General features: G+C 36.3%; 1 protein-coding gene across 5 annotated transcripts in view; it reads left to right on the top strand.

Annotated features, from left to right (window-relative positions):
- RASA2 (RAS p21 protein activator 2) overlaps positions 1-23,542 on the top strand; it is a 126,287-nt gene that overhangs the window by 70,650 nt on the left and 32,095 nt on the right. For all 5 annotated transcript variants that reach the window (XM_044946468.2, XM_025290769.3, XM_025290766.3 and 2 more), the window contains exons 6-14: positions 1,023-1,106; positions 2,712-2,784; positions 5,956-6,032; positions 7,893-7,994; positions 15,248-15,404; positions 17,915-18,063; positions 20,164-20,278; positions 20,769-20,843; positions 21,284-21,407. In XM_044946468.2, the coding sequence (XP_044802403.1) occupies positions 1,023-1,106; positions 2,712-2,784; positions 5,956-6,032; positions 7,893-7,994; positions 15,248-15,404; positions 17,915-18,063; positions 20,164-20,278; positions 20,769-20,843; positions 21,284-21,407 (956 nt within the window). The remainder of the gene's footprint in view (positions 1-1,022; positions 1,107-2,711; positions 2,785-5,955; positions 6,033-7,892; positions 7,995-15,247; positions 15,405-17,914; positions 18,064-20,163; positions 20,279-20,768; positions 20,844-21,283; positions 21,408-23,542) is intronic.

Raw genomic sequence — 23,542 nt, 5'->3', positions numbered from 1 at the left:
GAGAGAAATTAGAATGTTGTTCAGTAGCTCATATCTTTCAGCCAAGAATGCTTTTCACCAACAGTCATGAATTTATTGTAGGCATTGGGAAATGTACACCCTTAGATGGTCAACTGAATTTGTGAACCTCAATAAAGAGAAAATTTGAGGAGCAGGTCATTAAGTCAGATTCAGTGTTCTTTGTAAATACCAGTGACCATTATCCATGAAGTAGATGAGATGATCTTGGTTTTTATGGTCTAAATCATTTTCTGCAGAATGATGCAGGAGCTGTTACTGAGAGTCAGAATAAAAGGCTGCAGGACTGTATGTGGCTTGCTCTTTATTTATGAATCAGATTTTAAGTGGAAACCACAGTTGTTTCCTTGTTTCTCATTCATGCTTTAGCAGAGGATATGATGCTACAGATTTGACTTGGTTTGTAGTTTCTCCTTTAAGGTTCACACCCTTTTCTTTTCCTTTTTAGAAGCCACAGTCGTTTTAATGTATTAGCAAACCACAGCATGTACCTTGTTGGATATGCTTTGTGTGCTAAATATTACTTGGTAGTCTCAGTACTAATTGTGGTGGTCTAGTCCTATTTTGGAAGTATAGCATAAGAAAATGAGTTCAGGGAGCTCAGCTCAGTGCTTTGTGATAACCTAGAGGGGTGGGGGTTGGAGGGGTGGTAGGTTCACGGGGGAGGGAATATATATATACATATAGCCGATTCATGTTGTTGCACAGCAGAAACTAACACAACATTGTAAAGCAATTATACTATCCAAAAAGATCTAAAAAAAATAAGTGCATGCATACATATGTTTGGGATAAGTGATATATATATAGGCATACAACTTTCAGTTCAGTTCAGTCGCTCAGTCGTGTCTGACTCTTTGTGAGCCCATGAATCGCAGCATACAACTTTTGACATGTGAAAATCAATTTTAACCCTTTGACTTTATTAACTTGTATTTAAAGATAATGTTTTATGTTCTTTAACTTGAGTATAATAATGTTAATTTTCCCTAATTCTTCCTTAGTGTCAAGGCGTGCCATGGGTTGCCTCTAATAAATGGACAAAGCTGTGACCCTTATGCAACAGTTTCTCTAGTGGGCCCTTCCAGGTAATGTTTATTGAATTAGTATTAGATTTTTAAGTTTAAAAATTACAAATTAAGTTTCTAAGAGAACATATTAAATATCTATTTATGAAATAGACTAATGAATGCTTTTTGAAAGAAAAATCTTCAGTTCTGTTATACACTTGCAAATAGCCAACTCTTCTTTTATGAAGGAAAACAAGTGCCATTTCAAATCTGCCAGACTCTTAGGCTATGGGGAGCAACCTCTTTTACAGTATTTAAAATGTACTTTAAAATATGAACTTGACCTTCTTTCATCATCAGCCTTCTTATTTTCAAATGTCTTAGATTTTATTGCAGGTAGAATCCTGTTTTAAGAAATGTTAGCTCAAAATAGAAAGGAAGTTTCAATATTTTTATCTAGAAAGCAACTCAGGACTAAAAATACCTTTTCTGCTTGTGCCATCTGTGCTGTTCAGAGAGAATTCCAGAACATGGTGAAGCACACTGTATCATTGATTTAAATTACTTAACAATAATTTATAGAACATCTATAGCAATTTTTAGTATTTTCTATTTTATAATTTCATTATGGTTTCTTTCAGAGCCTAACTAGTTGAAATTTGTCTACAACTTTAAGGCTTAGAATTAAGAAACAAAGAGCATAATAGTGCCACACAGAAACATATATATATACATACACATACATACACACATGTACTGCTTCTTCCCAGCCCCCAAATCACTATGTATCTTATTTTTAAGAAAATAACCAGTAAGTCACTTTGAAAAATGTATTTGTCCCTATGGTATGTAAAGCACCATGCCTGGTACTTACTGGGTCTCAAGCAATAGTATCCTATTATTAGTATAGATGGTTTTAAATTTAAAAGCAGATACTCAGTCGTATAACATTCATGCTGTCAAAGGGATTTAGTTCTCCATGTTTCAAGTGTTTAGTGGAATTGTTCTTGGTTTTTGTTCTTGTTTATAATCAGTACCCAACAGATTCCTTAGTGTAAATGCTTAGTAATGTACAGATAGAAACTGTTTAGCATCCAAGTTTGTTTTAAAAAGTCACTATTGGTTTTGATACTGTGCTGTGGTTGTGGAGGATGTTACTGTTGGGGAGCTGGTGAAAGTCTCCATGGGACTTCCCTGTACATTTCTTTGCAACCTCCTCTGCATCTCTAATTATTTCAAAGTAAAAAGTTTTTTTTTAAAAAAAGCCACATTGTAGCCAAAGTCCAAGAGGTAAACTGAGTTAAATGTGTTCCTGGGGTATTTTTCAACATAGAATAAGGTATTTGAATCTCATTGTCTTCCTTCTGCCATTTATTTGAGTTGCTTATGTAATAGAATGTGTTATTTAAAAACCCTTGAAGGAAACTTGACAGTCAATCTAATATAGCCATGGAATAATAAAATCTTGGCATATATCACATATACAAAATTTGTGTCTTCTTTGATTTGAGTTTTTAGAGACACATCAGTTTTTTCCCTCAAGTAATGTTTAAAGCTACTGCCTTCCCTGAATCATCCTAACAGTTAAACAGAAAGAGGCCTGGCTCCCTGGTTGGAAATAGCATGTTTTATAATTGTGTACTGTTAAGTTCTACAAGGTAAAACTCTACCACATTGGAACAGGAATGACCAAAAGAAGACAAAAGTAAAGAAGAAAACAAGCAATCCGCAGTTTAATGAAATCTTTTATTTTGAGGTAACTTTTTGTTTTATTTAAATGTTAATACAACTAAGCACTTTTTTCCTGAAAACTGTGGGTTCATGGTATGACACAGTGGAGGCCCAGTGCATAAAACGAAGGCAGAGCTCTGATTAATTTGAGGAGGGGGAGGTCTAGGACCACACCCATTCTTCAGTCAGCCTTGGTATCACACCCCCCTTCACACAGAACCCCACCTTATCCAGCCCCCCAGGACTCTTTGGCAGAATACTGCTTGAAAGCCATTAGTGAAATAAGTGCAACATCCACTTGTTAGATCTGGGTTCTAGTCCCAGTTGAGTTTGGACAGATCACTACATGAGAGACTCAAATTTCTTATGAAAGGATAATTTTGTCAGAGAGAACAATAGCATCCCAACCTAAGTCATAGAGCTTCTATGAGGTTCAAATGGGAAAATGCTTTGAGATTATAAAGTACAATATGATTAAGGCCTTGTTATTAACTTCTTTTTAGCTAAATCACTCTTAGGACACATGCTTATTTTCATAGAGAACTTCAGCTGCCTTGAAGTTGCCCAAAGTACAGGGCTTTGAAGTTCCTTACTATGGAGCATTGTTAAATAAATCCTTTTTCATATTAGAAAACTACAGGAAAAAACAAAAATAATTAAGCTCTATTCTAAAAGATTGTGTTCTGCCCATAGGATATGTTGCAGTTGAAATTAACCTGTAGGAAAGTTTTGTTTTTGTTTTTTTTTAAGTTATATTTTGTGCTTTTCCTTTTTTTTACATGGGTTTTTTTGTTTTTTTGATATTTCGAAGTGAAGAGAATGAGGGCACATCTAGCCATGCCTGATTACTGTGCTTTAATAAAGGAACACAGTTGAAGAAAGGCCAGAATTGAAGTAGGAAGAATTGTGGGGGTGGAGGCAAGGAAAAAAGAAAAACAAAAGAAAATGTACCAGTGTGAGATTTTTCCATTTTCCAGCTAAGGACTTACTTAATTCAGTTGTTCCGTATTTAAAAATGGCTATTACATCTAGCCTGAAGAAAATCCAAGAAGGGGCAACATGTAGCAACAAGCAGATGGTCCTTTGAAAATCAAGACCTGACCTGTTTGGTATATGCAAGCATGCATATCAAGCCTCAAAACATTCATTCGAAGGGCCCTTTTGTTGAGTTGATTATAAAGATAAAAGTTCAGTCTCTGTCCTCTAGCTAGAGTAAGAGACCCAAAGTATGCACACGCATGCAGACATGCAGTAGTAAAATGCAGTAGTAGATGCTGGGGAGCTCTGCTGCCACTGAGTTAAGCCAGGGGAAAGAGTATTAGAGATGGAATATTTTGAATAAAGACATAGAAAGTTATGTCCAAAGAGTAGCAAGTAGTGATTTGACTGAAAGGGAATAAAGGGAGTTTAGCTTAGAAAGATAAAGTAGGACCAACTAATGAAAGACCTTGAGAGCAGGTTGGAGTATTGGACATTGAATATTGTTGAGCCCAGAGGTAACAAGAGTAATGAAGTATTTTGAGAAGAATTAACCATGATCTGTTGGCCAGATGGCTGCGAGAGAGAACAGAGATCAAGAGACTATTGTAGTCTAGGTGTTTTTTTTAAAAAAGGAAAAAGCAAAAGCAGGGGAAGAGTCTGACTCAAGAGAGTAATATGGAAACAGGGCGGAAGAGAAAGATGAGAAACTACAAATGGCAAGATAACAAATTGGTTACAGAAGAAAAGATAAAAGGAGGAGTCAGATGTTGTCCTCATGATTTCAAATCTGGAAAAGTTAAGAAGGAAAACAAGTGGTTCAGTGTGGGGCATAATGAGCTTGAGCTCTGACATGTAAAATCCTCCCATAAGAACTTCATGACTAAGATGGGTGATGACTGTAGATAAAGATTCAAGAATTGTTTACAGGGAGTCAAGAAAGCAAGCCAAGGGCGTAGAGGTATGCAAGAAAGGAGAGAAGTGAACCAGCTAAGTTCTGCCACATGTTAAATATTTGACTTTGAATGTGTTTCTTAATTTCTGTACTTTAGCTTCCTCATTTTCAAGATGAGGATAATAAATCTAGCCCTGCCTGCCTCAGAGCAGTGTTCTGATGAACACAGAAGATAATGAATATGAAAGCACTTTGTTAACCATACAGCCCTATGTAGCTTAAAGCAAAATAAAATATAAAACCCTGGAGAAAACCCATGTTTGTATGTTCTGAGGAAGAAGTAATGGCAGAGGTAGAAGCAAGGAGAGCAGAAGGTAGCCAGGATCGTGCTGGGTAAACTCAGAGAAAAGAATATCTCTGGGAAAATGGAGGATGTTTGTATGGTCACTCATTCAGATAAAGGGGTCACGGAAGGTGAGAACTCAGAATTTCATCATCAGACTTGATGATTAAGAGAGGGGTTTTAGGAGGATGATCTATGAGGAAACCAGATTATAAGGAGTTACTGTAGTGAGTGGGTGGTGAGGAAGTGGAGGCTGTAAGGATGGGTAGCAGTTTTGAGATACTTGTCTGTGAAAGGAAAGAGATAGGAAGACCATAATTTAAAGGGAGAATTTTTCTTAGACTTGAATGAGGTGAACAGTCTGGTCAAGAAAGCTGCAATTAAAATAGATCGAATACTGACTGCGTGTTTACTGCATACCATGTGGGGGTGGAGCTGTCTCAGAAAAGAGGAGGATCATCTCACCCTCTGATTCAGAAAAGGGTGAGAAAAGTCATCCAGTAAACAGGCCTCTATGGGAATGGACGCGTTCAGGTGAACAGTAGTTGAGGAAGTTCCTGCCAATGGCCTTGATATTTTCAGTAAAAATGTGAGAAGGAAGTGTGAGGGTGGCATTGTTATCTTGAGAAATGTGGGAAAGTCTTCAAACAGTTCCTAGCTTATGCAGTTTCACTGAAATAGAACACTTTTACTCTGAGTCACCAACAGATACATATGAGCCAGAGAACCCAGTGTTCCTACATATTGAGTCGATAAGGAAAGGTATGGAGGTAAAGTTGATTTTGATGTTTTATTTACCACCTTATCTTTACCTTTCTCTGCTACTTCCATAGCTGTTTGTGTATTTAGATTTGAGGTCAGATATTACATATGCATTTTCTTCTGTTTATAAGAAACACAAACACTTTAGGGATGGTTTTTTAAAGTTTGTGTAGGAAAAACATATTAAAAACTTTTTTACTAAAATTTTTTGTTTATAGGTGACGAGATCCAGTAGTTACACCAGAAAGTCCCAGTTCCAGGTAGAAGAGGAGGACATTGAAAAGCTGGAAATTAGGTATGTGAATTGGATTTTAGAGTTGCTGTTTTCTGTGCCAAAAGAAAAATCCTAAATTTAACTGAAAACGATGACTCAAGCTTAACAGAATTCTCTTTAGCAAGTTCATCAATGAAACTTAGAGAAATGTGCATTAAATTTAAATTATCTTCTAATTTAAATCCAAATTATCTTCTCAAAATCTCATTTCTTTGCAGAAGTAGTCAAGGTGTATTTATTTTAAAAATGACCTTATTTTCACCCATTTTATTTTTACCTATTTATATTTTTAGTTTTTCCCAAATTTAATTGCTCCTTAAAATTTTAAATCATAACATAATGGATGCAAAGAATATATAGAAAAGTAATTATATACTAGCCAATTTAGAAATAATTTTTTTATTCTTCTTAACATATCTGCTGTCTAACAGAAATTTCAGTGAGGTAAGAAGTCTTGTAAGATAACCCATCAGGTGCATGTGTTTGAAGTTTGTGCTATTTCCTAGGTCTTAAATATCTATGCTGTTTGGGAGGTGAAAGTTTTGTAAATGCATGTATAGGTGTGGTGTTAACAGTGTGTTCATCTGAAGGGTGTATTAATCACATGTTTGGAATGATCAGGTAATGTATTTTTAAAAAATCACCTATCTTTACATATTAACTGGTTTTGAGAAAGAAACTATAGTCTTGTGTTGGTTTCTTTTCTCAAATTCAAAAATGTAATTCTGTAGTCCTTATTTCTACAGGTTAAAATAAAACCTAGATTTTGGAACTAAGAAACTTAAGTACTTTCTTTTAAATTATTTAAAATAGTTAAATTCTGTGCTTTTAAGTAAAACTAGTATAGTTTTCTGTAGTATTCTGCTGTCTTAGTTTAGCTAGTGAGGTGTATGGCTAACATCTCTTATTTTTAAGCATGTGAAATTACTTGTCTGGTACTTTCACCATAAGCATCTTTGCCATAAGCACCTTTACTGTAAACATCTTTGCCACAGACATTTTCACCACATAACTAATTGGCTATAAGTCAACTTCTCTGTGAAAAATAAAATAACTGGTTGACAGTTTGGTTTCAACTGGTTGAACTGCATTAGTGTTTCTTCTAGTTATCTATGTAATTGATAGCTTTATTGATCAGACAGGTGACAATGATTTGCCCCAGGAGTTGGTTTCTTATTTTGAAACACACCACATTGGAGGAGAGTCTGAGGGCCTCAGAGGCATAGGGTTGAACCCACATTTCCCATAGAACTTGGAAACATCTGTCAGTAGACATGGGACACTGTGCCAAGAATGAACAATAGTGTGGATGGCTTTCCCAACGCAGTACAAAGCTCAGAAGCAAGTAGTGTTTGGAAATGGACACCTCTCTTAACAAAGGAAGAAATTTTAGCAAAACAGTGTAATGCCAAATGAGGAGACCAGTCAATAAGCCAAAACAAAAACAATGTGTAAAATACTGTGAATGAAAGACTTAGAAGACAAGAGTTTAGGTACAGCCCACAAAATAAAATCAGTTATTTGTGAATTATTGCCATGAATTTATACATATTTTGAATGTATTAAAATTTTGTATTTTGCAATGAAGTCTTTTTAATTTTATTTTTTATGTTTGTGTCTTTTTTAATGTCTCTCTTTTACTTATTTACTTTATCTTTTTATGACAGAATTGCCTTATAACCAGTTAGTTATGTGGTGAAAATGTTTGTGGCAAAAATGCTTGAGGGAAAGATGTCTGTGGCAAAGGTGCTTATGGCAAAAGTACTCAGAACCTTAAATTAATGCTGTAATACAAATCATAGTAGTTTGAAGCTATTTGGTCATGTTTGTTCTCTTACACATTGTTTGCAAAAAAAATCAAGCCAATTTTAAAATTTTCAGGATCGACTTGTGGAACAATGGAAACCTGGTCCAAGATGTTTTCCTCGGTGAAATCAAGGTTCCTGTGAATGTATTAAGAAATGATGCCTCTCATCAAGCCTGGTAAGAAGACAGATACTGTAGTGAACACATTGCTCAACCCCTTTCATGCACTGTCTATGCAAATAAATGGTTCTTTTAAGCATATTTTAAGTTTTGAATGGATAAGCCCAAAGTCATTAACACTGATTTGGCCATTAATTTATTGTTGCAGAAATACAAGTACAATTATTTTTGTTTTATGACTTGCCCTCTGGTACTGAGATAAAAGAACTGAATTGTCTGGAATATTTTCCTGTTCAAAAACTTAATCTTAACTCTGAAGAAAAAATGTAGAACATTTCAAACATTACATAAGAGTTGCTCTTGTGAGAGAAAGTTTGATCACAGATCAACATCTGTAGTTCAAAAACTTTATTAACCGGCATGGGAATTGTGAATGTTTGAAAGCAAAGGGTTTATTGTAGAGATTCAGCTGTTATGGAATCTCACCAGTGATTTTTCTTCCCCAAACCCCATTGAAATGTACTGTGACTGGCTCTGGTGTTTTTTTCTTAATGTCTGGGATCTAGATGTTGAGCTCATTCAGTTAATGAGCTTTTCAGGGGTTCTGGTGGCTCAGTCTTGGCTACAGTATTAAACCTTTTCTTGACTTTTAAATTCATGTTAATGTTCAGACATTAAACTGATGTTAGTTTCCTTAGCAAAATCAGTGTGAAACTATTGGTTTTTTTTTTCCTGTCTACAGCACATAAGAGCAGGTATGTCCTCTCCCCTCCAGTAGGTTGCCCAGTAGCCCTCATGCTAAACTTGGGTTTCAACTGAGTATAAAACAACATGCCTTTCTCATTTGCCTTGTAAGGCCCCCTTTTAGTGCTCAGCTTCAGTTGCCTGGAAGAGGACTTGAAACCAACTATTCCGATGTTTTCTTACTGTGGGCAGCAGTCTCCTTTGTCTGCAGGATCCTGCCTCTCCTGAGTGCCTGCCGTCAGGCATTCTTCACTTTGGTCTGTGTAGTCTCAAAATTTTTCTTTTATTTTTTACCTTTTGCTAATGCAGATCTAAGATTAGTCTTTATGGTGGCGTTTTATATGCTGTAACTTCCAAAACGTGTCCATAGATGGGGGGAAAAAAAAAAAAACTTGGTCATTTTTTTAATTAACATTTGAGGCTTGTCATTCCCTCCTGCCGAACTTCTTCCACCTTATATAAAGTTAGCATACATTTTTTTAAATGAAAATTTCTGAACTCAGTTCATTGTCTTTAAAGTGATACGCCATGTGTGCCAAGTCACTTCATTTGTGTCCAACTCTGTGCAACCCTGTGGACTGTAGCCCACCAGGCTCCTCTGTTCATGGGATTCTCCAGGCAAAAATACTAGAGTGGGTTCCTATGCCCTCCTCCAGGGGATCTCCTGACCTAGGGATTCTGTGGCTCCTGCATTGCAGACTTACCACTGACCCACCAGGGAAGTCCATAGCATGCTGCTTGGTACAGAATAACACATAAGTTGTTGTGCTTCCCAAGGCTCCTCCAAGTGAACTTGAAATGTGCCATTATAGCCTGTATTTTAAATAAGATGTCTCCAAACAGGCCCTCCAAATTTGGCAACAGTTTGTCGAACTACCAAATCAGGGTGTATGAGCAACTAACAGAAATTAATTTTATTCCTATAGATTTATTTTTGGCCAGTAATATGTTAAAGGTGACGTGCCAGAAGTATGTGTTAAAATTTATGCAGCATGAAATAGAAACATCCTGCTCGTTCATTTACACTTCCCTATACGTGAGGAAATATAAAAATGTGAATGCAATTTCCTTTTAAGTCAGATTAAAACACATTCTCCTTTGTCAGTTGTAGAACTGCAGCGTCCCCTTGTGGGGTTGTTAGTAACTAAATGAAAACTCAAGAAAAGCTTTACCTTCAGGATTTCAAGTGTATTTTTTCTAATCTTAATAGTAGGAAAGAAAATAATTATCAGTAATATAATTCTGTTGTTTGAGAAGTATTCATTTGCTTTCCCTTTCCACATTATTTCTATTTAGCATTTACTATTAGAGTCTTTTCCTGAAAACTGATTTTTTTTCAAAAAATATTTATTATTTTTATCTATTTGGCTGTGCTGGATCTTGGCTGTGGTATGTGGGATCTAGTTCCCTGACCAAGTATGGAAGGAACCCAGGCCCCTTGCATTGGGAACATGGAGTCTTAGCCACTGGACCACCAGGGATGTCCCCTGAAAACTGATCTTTTTGTGGTTTCAATTTTGTTCTCAAATTATGACATGATTCAGTTACTTTCCCTTTCCTTTGTTAACTAGTCAGTTCCTTAGTGATCGTGTGTATTCTTTATTCTGAAACTTCTGTTAAAGTGTTAGGATTAGCTCGTTATTGTCACTATTAGCTAGTTTTAACTTTCACATATGTAAACAACAGAACTCATTCACATGGTTCACAGTTCAGAAGATAAAAGTCTTATCTCCTGCCCCTGTCCCGCAGCTAACCTCTTCTGAGGCAGCGCCTGTTTTGAGTTCCTGGAAATATTTCATGTAAATACAGGCAAATGTGGTTATGTCCATCTTTCCTCTTCTTTACATGAATGGACACATGTTGTATCATGTTCTATACGTTTTTTTCAGTTAGCAATTTAGTAGAACTTCATTAAGTATTTGCTGACTTTTTATAGTGGTTAAGAGTATGGATTCTAGAATCAGACTACTGTGGTTCACATCCCATCTCTGTCATTAACTACCTGGCTGATCCCTGACAAGGTGTTCCACCTGAATGCCTTTATTTTCTTTGGCTATGGAATGGGGGTGGTACACTTAATACCTGCCTCCCACCATTAGAGGATGAATTGGTTTCACGTAGAGTCAGTGCTGTGGCCGTGGGTATCTCTCACACTCACTACAGTCAGCGCTGCTGCCATCACCATTATTCTGCATCAGCACATACAGAATTTCTGCATCTTTTTTTTTTCTTTGGTACCAGTATTCCATTGGTGTGGAATGGTATAAATGAAGAGAACCTTAGTGCTAATATAGTTCTGTCTTATTTTACCAGTAACCTGGTGTCAGAGAACTTAATATGTGCGAAACCTTTGTGTGATTGTATATATTGGTACAATCATTTCCTCCTAGATGATCTAAAATGAACATTAAGAAAATTGATGCAAAGATCTTTTCATGTTATAATTTTTTAATTTTGAAAGTAAAATTCGAATAGAAATAAAGCACATGGTTGGAGGGTTTTTTTCAACATAAGCACTTTATACAAATATAAAACTGGATTAATATTTACTTAAGATGAATTGGTTTTCTAGTTTGCTAGTTTTGCCACCTGTCTTTGGTAAAAATCCATTGACAGTGATTATCTTTCTGAAACCAGAAGTGACATTCACGTATTGGAAAAGCTGCCTCTGAACAGTTATTTTCCAGCTTAGGCAGCATTATTCACAAATAATGGTAATCTTTGTCTACATACCTCAATTTTAATTATACAGCCTTGTTAAAACTTTCAGATGCCTTTTTTTTTTCTTTTAAAAGGCTGACTCTTGAGATCATTAGAATTGCTTTTATGCCTAACTATAAATTGGAAAAAAAAAATGTGAGCAACTGAGTGCCCTTTTCAGTTAATAACTTCTTTTTAATTCCTGTTCCTTATTCTTTCAAACTGAAACAGTTTATTTAAAAACTGAAGAAAAATATACTTGAGATTTTTTTTGTATCCCTAGACCTTAGACACACCAGATACCCTCAATGTAACAAATCTTGAGGTTTTTCTCTTTAACTCTAATTCATACAAGATTGATTAATTCACAAGGGATCCTTCAGATGGTTGAAATTGAGCTTTTTGTAACAGTATTTTGAAACAACTAATCACATTTACATAATTATATAAATAACTTTTCATCTTTAGTTATTTAATATATTTTAAGTGGTAACAGTTATATGTATATAAATGTTTTATAAATCACATATACTGTGTGCAAAGCACTATTCTAAGTGCTTCACTTATATAACCTCCTTAGGGTTTTTATAAGGATTAATCATTTAAATACTATTTTTGCTCCTTATGTAACAGATAAGGAAGCAAGCACAGAAAGATTGAGCAATTTGCCCAAGGTTGCAGAGCTGGAATTTGGACCAAATTCTTTTGACTCCAAAGTTTGTGCTCTTAATCAGTGTACTATAATAAGTTAGTACTTTTCACCTAAATGCTTTTGAGTATGTTTAAGACTCAAAAATATTCTGTTTTAAATTGCCAGCAAATATTTGAGTGTCCCTTTTAATATTATTAAAAAAGAAATCAAGTGAGTGATCCCTTCTCATTTAAAAAAAAAAAAAAGATCTTTTCAAGGAATGGGTAGGACAATTTTGTAATTCTGTATTTTGTTCCAGTAGACATGGATGAGATACTTTGTCCATAGGAATTTCCCGTTCCTGCCAAAGAAACCCAAGGAGACAAGTTTTTTTAAAAAGAGTGTCCGGAGAGAGCCCTTCTGGAGTTCCTGAGCACCCTAAAACAGTGTATACATAAAAATCAGTAACTGTCATATCACTGCCTGAATCCCTCTGTTAGGACTGTAGACCTATTTTGCGGATATTTTGTAGTTTTATGAGAATACCAGAGGGATAAGGCATTCCTTCCCCCAGCAATTTGGAGTTAAGGGAATAATATACTCTGAGGATAATTTCTATAGAACAAACCAAAATAGAGTCTGTAAACCTGATTAGAGTGTGAGGATACTGTTTAGGGTGGGTAGGTGCAGTCCCTGGGAGGCAGAAGCAGGTTTTAACTGTAATACAAGTAATCTTATTCTACCATATATGGAAAACAGGAGTTAGAATAGAAGGGGCAGTTAATCTAGAACAGTAAAAAAGGCTCCCAAAGAGGCAACATGGGTGAGTACTGCCCATTCAAGCCCAGTGATGGGGTAAGAGCAATCTGTTCTAGAAGCATTGTTCTTTCCTTGGCAAAGTTGTCTTAGCTGAGAGATTAAGATTCCATAAATCTCTGTGTTACGTCCCTGTACTCACCACAGCACACCTTCTGATAGATAATTTGACTTTCCAAATAGCTTGCCAGTAGGTAAAAAAATGTATTGACCAAACATAAAAAACTATATGTTAACAGGTAAAAAATGTACTAGTTGAAATGAGAGATTTAGATGAAAAACTGTAGAAAATGGTGATAATAGTTAAGCCAGGTGATAAATGCATGGGGTTGATGGTGAGGGTGTTGCTTGTTAATAGTATCACTCTTCTCCCTACTTTTGTGAATTAACATTTCCGTAATAAAATACATCAGTCACGATAAAGTACAGGTATCTTTGGCACTCGAATGCGGTACAGTCTTCCCTCTGTATTCATGGGGGATTTTGTATTCCAGGAATTGTGTAGTTCGAACCCATGTTGTTTGCATGTCAGCAGTATTTCTTTCCATAAATTTAGTAATTGGCCTTCTATTTTAAATATATTAGTCTCTGCTCCGTCATTGTGATTCAGATTCACTTCTAGATTTGCTGATTGAACTAGGTATCTGAATTTGCAGAGCTACAGAGCATACTGCACGACACTGTGTAGTGTATGTATGTACACATACATATTACACTGTGGGAAATTGACCAAAGTGATGCCCACGTCAGAATGATTGGGGATCTGCCACCTAGACTTCCATTGGAGGCACTTCAGAGTCATCTTTGCTGACAGGCTTATTTCCAGTTATTTCCATAGGCAAATTATTTACATCATTATTTCTCAAATCAGAGAGGAGAAGTTCTGAAGCTTGGTTTTCTGAAACAGGAATTCCTTTTTTGTGGGTAGTGCAATAATTTCTATATAATTTCTTCTCCTTATATTACCATTCCTTCATTTTTTAAATGTTGCTTGGTTAATTCTCTATTCTCATTTATCTTTATCATATCTTTCTCAAAGCTAGTATTCTGTTAAAACCTCCTCTCCTATTTTTAATCAAGTTAGTGTATTAGGGGAGGACATAAGTGGTAAATGTCAGGAGTAAATATCAGAACTACTGACTTCTTTATAAAAAACCTTTCTGGCTAATGATTGAAGGAGGAATGATAGAATTATAGTTATCATTTTGAAACCTGTGCAGATTAATGACTCTTGGCAGTGATCATCAATAATTGCAAATATCACAAAAAGGAGAAAACAATGACATTACTGCCTCCTAGTGTAACTACACAATACTATCAATGTATTCCTACCAGAATATCAAATTCAATCTAACCAAGCCCCTAGATATACTCCAGTATCCAGTATACTCCAGGATACAGGAAATAAGAGGAGACAGACGAATATGTTAAATGATACCATGGGGATAGAGTTAACATAGTCCCAAGACTGGAAAATTCTATAGATAAATTATCTGATTTCTTAATTGCTTGAATCCATCAACCAATTACAGTCTGTGAACTTGGATTTGAATAGACTATTAGAAAACTGTTCAGTAAGTTCAGGAGGAATTTGAATAACTGACTGGATAATGTAGTTATATATACCGAAATATTTATAGATGAAATTAGAAAACACCTGTACATTGCTTTAAAATAATAATAAGTGGGATGGGAGGAGTGAGTAGAGATGTGGCTAAAACAATAATGGCTTTGAACTGATAATCAGTAACGTTAGATGATGAGTACATGGAAGTTCAGTATTCTGCTCTTCTTACTTTTGTATGATTTTTAAATTTCCATGACAAATAGTCTTTAACTTAGATTTCTGGTTTTGATCCTACAAATTCATGTGAATCCAATTTTTGCAGCTGAAATCATTTTCAGTATAGTTGCAGTGCTAATCCTTTAACAATATAAAAAACTACAAAACCTTCAACCACTTACTCTTAAAAAATTAGTTCAGATTTTTACAATATACGATTTACTTTAAAATGAGATCACTTACATCTTCTTATAGTATGTTTTATCTATTTTAACCAAATGTATCTTTCTTAAATTTAGTTAATGAAAAGTTATTTTTGATAATACATTGGATTTTAAATCGTTTATAATATTTTTCCTAACCTGCAGGCTAATCAAACTCTTAATCCTTTTGAGATATTGACTTTTGTACTGTCTATTTCTTTTTTGTTTCCTGGATAAAAATCTATTTTTAGTTTTCTAGTTCCATTTACAGCCACCACTTAGCCTCTGAAAATTAATACTCTACTACTTAATGAATTATCCTAACATTAAATACTGACTTTTTTGATTTTTTTTTATAGCTTAGCTGTTTAATTATCTCTCTAGCTTTGATGCACATTATCATTGCATAGAATTGATTGTATTTTTTCTTCAGGTACTTGCTACAACCAAGAGACAATGGAAACAAGTCATCTAAAACCGATGACCTGGGGTCCCTTCGATTAAATATATGTTATACAGAAGACTATGTGCTTCCTTCAGAGTACTATGGTCCTTTGAAAACACTGCTGCTAAAATCACCAGATGTTCAGGTACTTTAAAAATCTTGTGTGTTACTTAATAGTCCAGTGAAAGTCGCTCAGTTGTGTCCAACTCTTTGTGACCCTGTGGACTATAGGGAAGTCCATGGAATTTTCCAGGCCACATTACTGGAGTGGGTAGCCGTTCCATTCTCCAGGGGATCTTCCCAACCCAGGGAACAAACCCAGGTCTCCCACATTGCAGGCAGATTCTTTACCAACTGAGCCTCCTGTGAAGCCCAAAATGAAAAGGCTAAAATAATTCTATAAATGATGAGAAAAAGATTTCAGAGTATCAGATTTTATTAAAACTATATATATATGTGAGATAAGAAAGCCTTCTTCAGCAATCAGTGCAAAGAAATAGAGGAAAATAATAGAATGGGAAAGATTAGAGATCTCTTCAAGAAAATTAGAGATACCAAGGGAACATCTCATGCAAAGATGGGCTCAATAAAGGACAGAAATGGTATGGACCTAACAGAAGCAGAAAATATTAAGAAGAGGTGGCAAGAATACACAGAACTAGACAAAAAAGATCTTCATGACCCAGATAATCACGATGGTGTGATCACTCACTTAGAGCCAGACATCCTGGAATGTGAAGTCAGGTGGGCCTTAGGAAGCATCACTACGAACAAAGCTAGTGGAAGTGATGGAATTCCAGTTGAGCTATTTCAAATCCTAAGAGATGATGCTGTGAAAGTGCTGCACTAAACATGTCAGCAAATTTGGGAAACTCAGCAGTGGCCACAGGACTGGAAAAGGTCAGTTTTCATTCCAATCCCAAAGAAAGGCAATGCCAAAGAATGCTCAAACACTGCACAATTGCATTCATCTCACATGCTAGCAAAGTAATGCTCAAAATTCTCCAAGCCAGGCTTCAGCAATATGTGAACCATGAACTTCCAGATGTTCAAGCTGGTTTTAGAAAAGGCAGAGGAACCAGAGATCAAATTGACAATGTCCACTGGATCATGGACAAAGCAAGAGAGTTCCAAAAAAACATCTATTTCTGCTTTATTAACTATGACAATGCCTTTGACTGTGTGGATCACAATAAACTGTGGAAAATTCTGAAAGAGATGGGAGCACCAGACCACCTGGCCTGCCTCTTGAGAAACCTATATGCAGGTCAGGAAGCAACAGTTAGAACTGGACATGGAACAACATACTGGTTCTAAATAGGAAAAGGAGTACATCAAGGCTGTATATTGTCACCCTGCTTATTTAACTTATGCAGAGTACATCATGAGAAACGCTGGGCTGGATGAAGAATAAGCTGGAATTAAGATTGCTGGGAGACATATCAGTAACCTCAGATATGCAGATGACACCACCCTTAAGGCAGAAAATGAAGAACTAAAGGGCCTCTTGATGAAAGTGAAAGAGGAGAGTGAAAAAGTTGGCTTAAAGCTCAACATTCAGGAAACTAAGATCATGGCATCTGGTCCCATCACTTCATGGGAAATAGATGGGGAAACAGTGGAAACAGTGGCTGACTTTATTTTTGGGGGGCTCCAAAATCACTGCAGATGGTGACTACAGCCATGAAATTAAAAGACACTTAGTCCTTGGAAGGAAAGTTATGACCAACCTAGATAGCATATTCAAAAGCAGAGACATTACTTTGCCAACAAAGGTCTGTCTAGTCAAGGCTATGGTTTTCCCAGTGGTCATGTATGGATGTGAGAGTTGGACTGTGAAGAAAGCTGAGCGCCGAAGAATTGATGCTTTTGAACTGTGGTGTTGGAGAAGACTCTTGAGAGTCCCTTGGACTACAAGGAGATCCAACCAGTCCATCCTAAAGATCAGTCCTGAGTGTTCATTGGAAGGACTGATGTTGAAGCTGAAACTCCAATACTTTGGCCACCTGATACTAAGAACTGACTCATTGGATAAGACCCTGATGCTGGGAAAGATTGAAGGCAGTAGGAGAACAGGATGACAGAGTATGAGATGGTTGGATGGCATCACCGACTCAATGGACATGGGTTTGGGTGGACTCCAGGGGTTGGTGATAGACAGGGAGGCCTAGCATGCTGCAGTCCATGGGGTCGCAGAGTCAGACACAACTGAGCAACTGAACTGATATGTGTGTCTAGATATACACACACATACTTTACATGTATGTATGTTTTTGTGTGTTTTATTTGAACCAGAGTACTATATACCAATATCTGCTCCAAATTTCATCTCTGATAAAAAGTTAGAAAATTATTTTTGTCAATGTTATGTGCCAGCCTGGATGGGAGAGGAGTTTGAGGGAGAATGGGTACATGCATATGTATGGCTGAGTCCCTTTGCTGTTCCCCTGACACTATCACAACATTGTTTATTAATCAGCTATACCCCAGTACAAAATAAAGTGTTTCTTTTTTTAAAGTTAAAAAATTAAATATTATACTATATAATAATTATAGTTAATGAGCATATTTGAATTACTTTTTAATGGATAGTGATTGAACATTTAATCATGCTTCTCTGATTTTGTGCTTGTTTTCCACCTTTCTGTATTCTAGCCAATATCTGCCTCAGCTGCTTACATTTTGGGTGAAATATGTCGAGATAAAAATGATGCTGTTTTGCCCCTTGTACGACTGCTGCTCCACCATGATAAACTTGTTCCTTTTGCCACTGCAGTGGCAGAACTAGACTTGAAGGAAACACAGTAAGAGTTTTATTTTATTAAGTGTTAATTATGTGCCACTGAAATTGGGCCTTAATTTAACAAAATTTTTCACAGTCTCAGTTCTTTTATATTGACCAGCTTTTCTGTAGAGAGGTCTAAAAGGACTACGTAGCAAGTAATAAAAGGCAGTTCTTCAAGTTAACAAGCAGTGTCCGCCAACAGTAAAGTTAACAAGTAATGAAGTTTTTTTTTTCCATTTAGTGTCAAAATTTCTTGTTCCTAATCTTTGCTTTGTCATTGTAATGATTCATGTGTCACAAATAAAATACCAGAAGATTTTTTTTCCCCTTATCCATTATATATATATCACCCTGATATGCACATGTGCATCACTACGAACAAAGCTAGAGGAGATGATGGAATTCCAGTTGAGCTATTTCAAATCCTAAAAGATGATGCTGTGAAAGTGCTGCACTCAATATGCCAGCAAATTTGGAAAACTCAGCAGTGGCCACAGGACTGGAAAAGGTCAGTTTTCATTCCAGTCCCAAAGAAAAGCAATGCCAAAGAATACTCGAACCACCGCACAATTGCACTCATCTCACACACTAGTAAAGTAATGCTCAAAATTCTCCAAGCCAGGCTTCAGCAATACGTGAACCGTGAACTTCAAGATGTTCAAGCTGGTTTTAGAAAAGGCAGAGGAACCAGAGATCAAATTGCCAACATCCGCTGGATCATCTAAAAAGCAAGGGAGTTCCAGAAAAACAATCTATTTCTGCTTTATTGACTATGCCAAAGCCTTTGACTGTGTGGATCACAATAAACTGGAAATTCTGAAAGAGATGGGAACACCAGACCACCTGACCTGCCTCTTGAGAAACCCGTATGCAGGTCAGGAAGCAACAGTTAGAACTGGACATGGAACAACAGACTGGTTCCAAATAGGAAAAGGAGTACATCAAGGCTGTATGTTGTCACCCTGCTTATTTAACTTATATGCAGAGTACATCATGAGAAACGCTGGGCTGGAAAAAGCACAAGCTGGAATCAAGATTGCCGGGAGAAATATCAATAACATCAGATATGCAGATGATACCACCCTTTATGGCAGAAAGTGAAGAGGACCTAAAAAGCCTCTTGATGAAAGTGAAAGAGGAGAGTGAAAAAGTTGGCTTAAAGCTCAACATTTAGGAAACAAAGATCATGGCGTCTGGTCCCATCACTTCATGGGAAATAGATGGGGAAACAGTGGAAACAGTGTCAGACTTTATTTTTCTGGGCTCCAAAATCACTGCAGATGGTGATTGCAGCCATGAAATGAAAAGACACTTACTCCTTGGAAGGAAAGTTATAACCAACCTAGATAGCATATTGAAAAGCAGAGACATTACTTTGCCAACAAAGGTCCGTCTAGTCAAGGCTTTGGTTTTTCCAGTAGTCGTGTATGGATGTGAGAGTTGGACTGTGAAGGAAGCTGAGTGCCGAAGAATTGATGCTTTTGAACTGTGGTGTTGGAGAAGACTCTTGAGAGTCCCTTGGACTGTGAAGAGATCAGTCCTGGGTGTTCTTTGGAAGGACTGATGCTGAAGCTGAAACTCCAATACTTTGGCCACCTCATGCGAAGAGTTGACTCATTGGAAAAGACTCTGATGCTTGGAGGAATTGGAGGCCGGAGGAGAAGGGGATGACAGAGGATGAGATGGCTGGATGTCATCACCGACTCGATGGACATGAGTTTGAGTGAACTCCGGGAGTTGGTGATGGACTGGGAGGCCTGTTGTGCTGCAGTTCATGGGGTTGCAGAGTTGGACATGACTGACCGACTGAACTGAACTGATGCACATGTGTTATTAAAAGCAATCAGATGGCTTCCGGTTCCTATCAAGTCTAACACTTGTTTAGAGACACACACTACTTTTGTAGTTCAAATACAGGTTGGTTTTCTTGTTTGCTTGTTTTTTTATATTTTTGTTAAGGGATTTTTATAAGTGTGAAAATCCTTAAAGTAGCAAACTTTTAAATGGTTGGTAAAAATTATTAAAATTGTATACATGGTCAAAGTCAAATGCCTTGTTATTGATTTTACAGCCTTTGTTTATTGCACTTGGTTTTACCTTGTTTCTGTTTGTATTTCAGAGATGCAAACACAATTTTTAGAGGAAACTCCTTGGCTACCCGATGCCTGGATGAAATGATGAAAATAGTGGGAGGGCACTACCTGAAAGTAACATTAAAACCTATTTTAGATGAGGTACAGAATATACCTCAGATAATAATATTTTGTCATTCTTATAGTGTCTCTTCCATCAAGTGATCTGGTGATATTAATGACATATCCATTTATACATTACTGAAAACATAAGGCTGAACACTAAAGTAAAATAAATGATTTACTTTTCCTTTAATGTATTTTTAGTTGAATGCACATTATAATGTACTCTACATAATTATTTATTCCTTACCGGATTTATTGTAGCTAGAGTTTCAAATATGTGAAAGTTTTTTTGATATAGTTCTTTAGGTGTATACATTATCTCTGGATGAGGGTTTTAAACTTGATTACAGTTTAAATTTTTATAATTAATTTGTATGATCAGAAAAATAATAGTTATTGGGTTGGCCAGAAAGTTTCCTTATGCTGTTAATTGAAAACCCAAAAAAACTTTTTGGCCACTATGAATTTTTCATTTTTCCAAATTATTTAGAAGAGAGCATTAAATGAAAAATTACCTGTTTTCCAGATATGTGAATCCTCAAAATCCTGTGAAATTGATCCTATTAAATTGAAAGAGGGAGATAATGTAGAAAATAATAAGGTAAGCCTTTGCTATCTTTACAACTGCTTTAAAATTGGTCTTAATGGTGTATCTGTCTTTCACTTGTGTTGTAGTAATGCTGTTTGGAGGGAAGCAGTGCTTTTACTTACAGGATGCCCATACTATTAGCAGCATTGCCTCCGTTCAGTTTTCAGAATGCTGTTTCCCTGATTTCTCTTTGTATTGATTTATTCTCTGTTGCTTCCTGTGAATTTTCTTCTATACATTCACCTCTTGTATCTAACTAGTCTAAATCTAACTTATTAAATGAGGTCAGGATGAAAATTGTCCTTTCACTGAATGAATTTATAGAAGGGAAGCAAAGCTTTAGAATACTAGATAGACTAGTATATCTCATTTTCACTGCATTTTTTTCCATAAAGGGTATTGAAGATGTGTAAAAGTCAAAATCTTAATGTTCACCTTTTTAAACCTTGCAGGAGAATCTGCGCTACTATGTAGACAAGTTGTTCAGTACAATTGTCAAATCAAGTATGAGCTGCCCCACTGTAATGTGTGATATCTTTTATTCTCTAAGGCAAATGGCTACTCAAAGATTTCCTAGTAAGTGCCTTGTTTTACTAAAATATGCCATTTCTTTTCCTGTATGATTTTATGTAGACTTACGTATTTGGTTTATGTAAAAGGTTTAAGGTTTTAAGTACAGTTTGTTTTTAAAAATAGTTCTAGCTCATTAATGAAATGTATGATTTAATTTAATGGCAACTTTTTACATGCCAATCAGAATCACCACTATTTTTAAGAAAGGCAAAGATTTCAAACTACATATTATATAAGTAAACATTTATACTGGGTGCTTATAAGACTATTAAATATGATAGATAAAAACACCTTTGTCATTTGTGCCAGCTGTATTTTCCACTTGCATGCATTCAAAATAGTGAGAATTTTTAGTTCCATACAACTGACTAGATTTGACAGTTTGAGAATGCTAAAGTTTTATTGGTGAGCGGTTTTTACAGAAATTACTTTAGACATTAGAAACATCTCCGTTGCAATATACCTAGAATTTTGAGGTACATATATCAATAACTGTCATGCTTTAATTTTGCAAGAGCAGCTGTGTCCAAGCTTTACTTAGCAACATTTCATAAAATTAATAGTAGCTACCTCTGGTTGTCAACACTTGAAATTATTCTGTTTATATGCATCTCTGATAAGTAAATAAACTTATTTACTATGGCTCTTTCCTGATCTGCTTGTAATGGGGGGAGGGTAAAGGAGATAAGGCAGCTACTTAAATTATCAGTCTTACCCAGCTGTGTGAAACTATAAGTTTATTTCTGTAACCATCTGAAGAGATTTTGCTACTTTATCATATTTTTCAAGTGTGCATGTGCACACAGGTGTTTGCAGTTATCTGCCCCTCCACTAAATTAACCAAAGCTAAAGTGAGCCTGAATTCTTTACCTGACAAGTAGATAAATTCAGCCCTAGACATCTTTACTAATTACAGTAAGGCTGTAAACAGTTGGCTTGAAACAAGCATACTAAACCCAGACTTTGTAACAAATATCAGGGGTAGGGGGGTGGGCAGAGACATTAAAATATAGAAGGGTGAAGTGCTAAGATTTTATTTTTAAATAGTGAGTTAGACCATAATAACCATATTGAGGGCTTAGTGAGCAGGACAGTGCTAGCCTGAATTAGCTCCTCTCTCACCTGCACACCACCACATGAGGCAGGGACGTTCTCCTTCATCAGTTAATGAAACGTAGGTTTAGGGAAGTCAAGTGATTTGCCAAATGGCCTGTGACATGGCCAGCAGGCATGCTGGGTCTCAAACCTGGGCCCAATGCACTCCAGTGTGTTACTAATCACTGTAGTCTACCCAGGGATTTTGACCTTCAATGTGCATTAGCTGTTTAATTCTTCTTTATATGGATAATCTAAAATACATTTTTTAATATTTTAAATAAATGTAAATGTATTTCCTTAACTATCTCTTTGTTGGCCTGAAATATTAACGTGTCTTCATATTCTCTGTAGACCCCAGTAGTGATAGTTTTGTTCTCATAAAGTATTTGCATTATTTTCTCATTTGTACTTAACTATCCTGGAAAGATGGGTGGGGAGCGGGGAGGAAGCAGTCACGGAAGCAAACGTTATTATATTACTATAAAGTATATTGTACTTAGTCGCTCAGTCATGTCCAACTCTTTGTGACCCCATGGCCTGCAGCCCACCAGGCTCCTCTGTCCATGGGGATTCTCCAGGCATGAGTACTGGAGTGGGTTGCCATGCCCTCCTCCAGGGGATATCTTCCCAACCCAGGGATCAAACCAAGGTCTCCTGCATTGCAAGCGGATTCTTTACCAATGAGCCACCAGGGAAGCCCATAAAGTATATTAGTATATTATTATGTAAAGAACTACATAGTAAATGACTTGGTGACTACGTGCTGAGTGGCTCAGAAGAGTTACTCACACCAAATGCAGACATTGTTTCCCTCACCACCTGCGTCTCTGCCATCTGATTGATTGTTAAGTGTTGACTCCAGTCTGAAAGCTACTCAGCTGTAGCTGAGTGATCAAAGCCACAAGTTGTCTTCAGTTCATCTGCATTTTTATAGGTAATATTGGCAGATTTTTAAAAGTAAAGATTTCTAATTATTTTGTTATACAGCCTTTGATTTTATCAAGATTTCTGAGGGGGAACTGAAACAGTATCCCGAAACT

This window comes from Bubalus bubalis, chromosome 1, assembly GCF_019923935.1.
Source record: "Bubalus bubalis isolate 160015118507 breed Murrah chromosome 1, NDDB_SH_1, whole genome shotgun sequence".
NCBI classification, from domain to species: domain Eukaryota; kingdom Metazoa; phylum Chordata; class Mammalia; order Artiodactyla; family Bovidae; genus Bubalus; species Bubalus bubalis.
The sequence above is the reverse complement of the archived record's forward strand: the minus strand, read 5'-3'. Positions and strand labels throughout refer to the sequence as shown.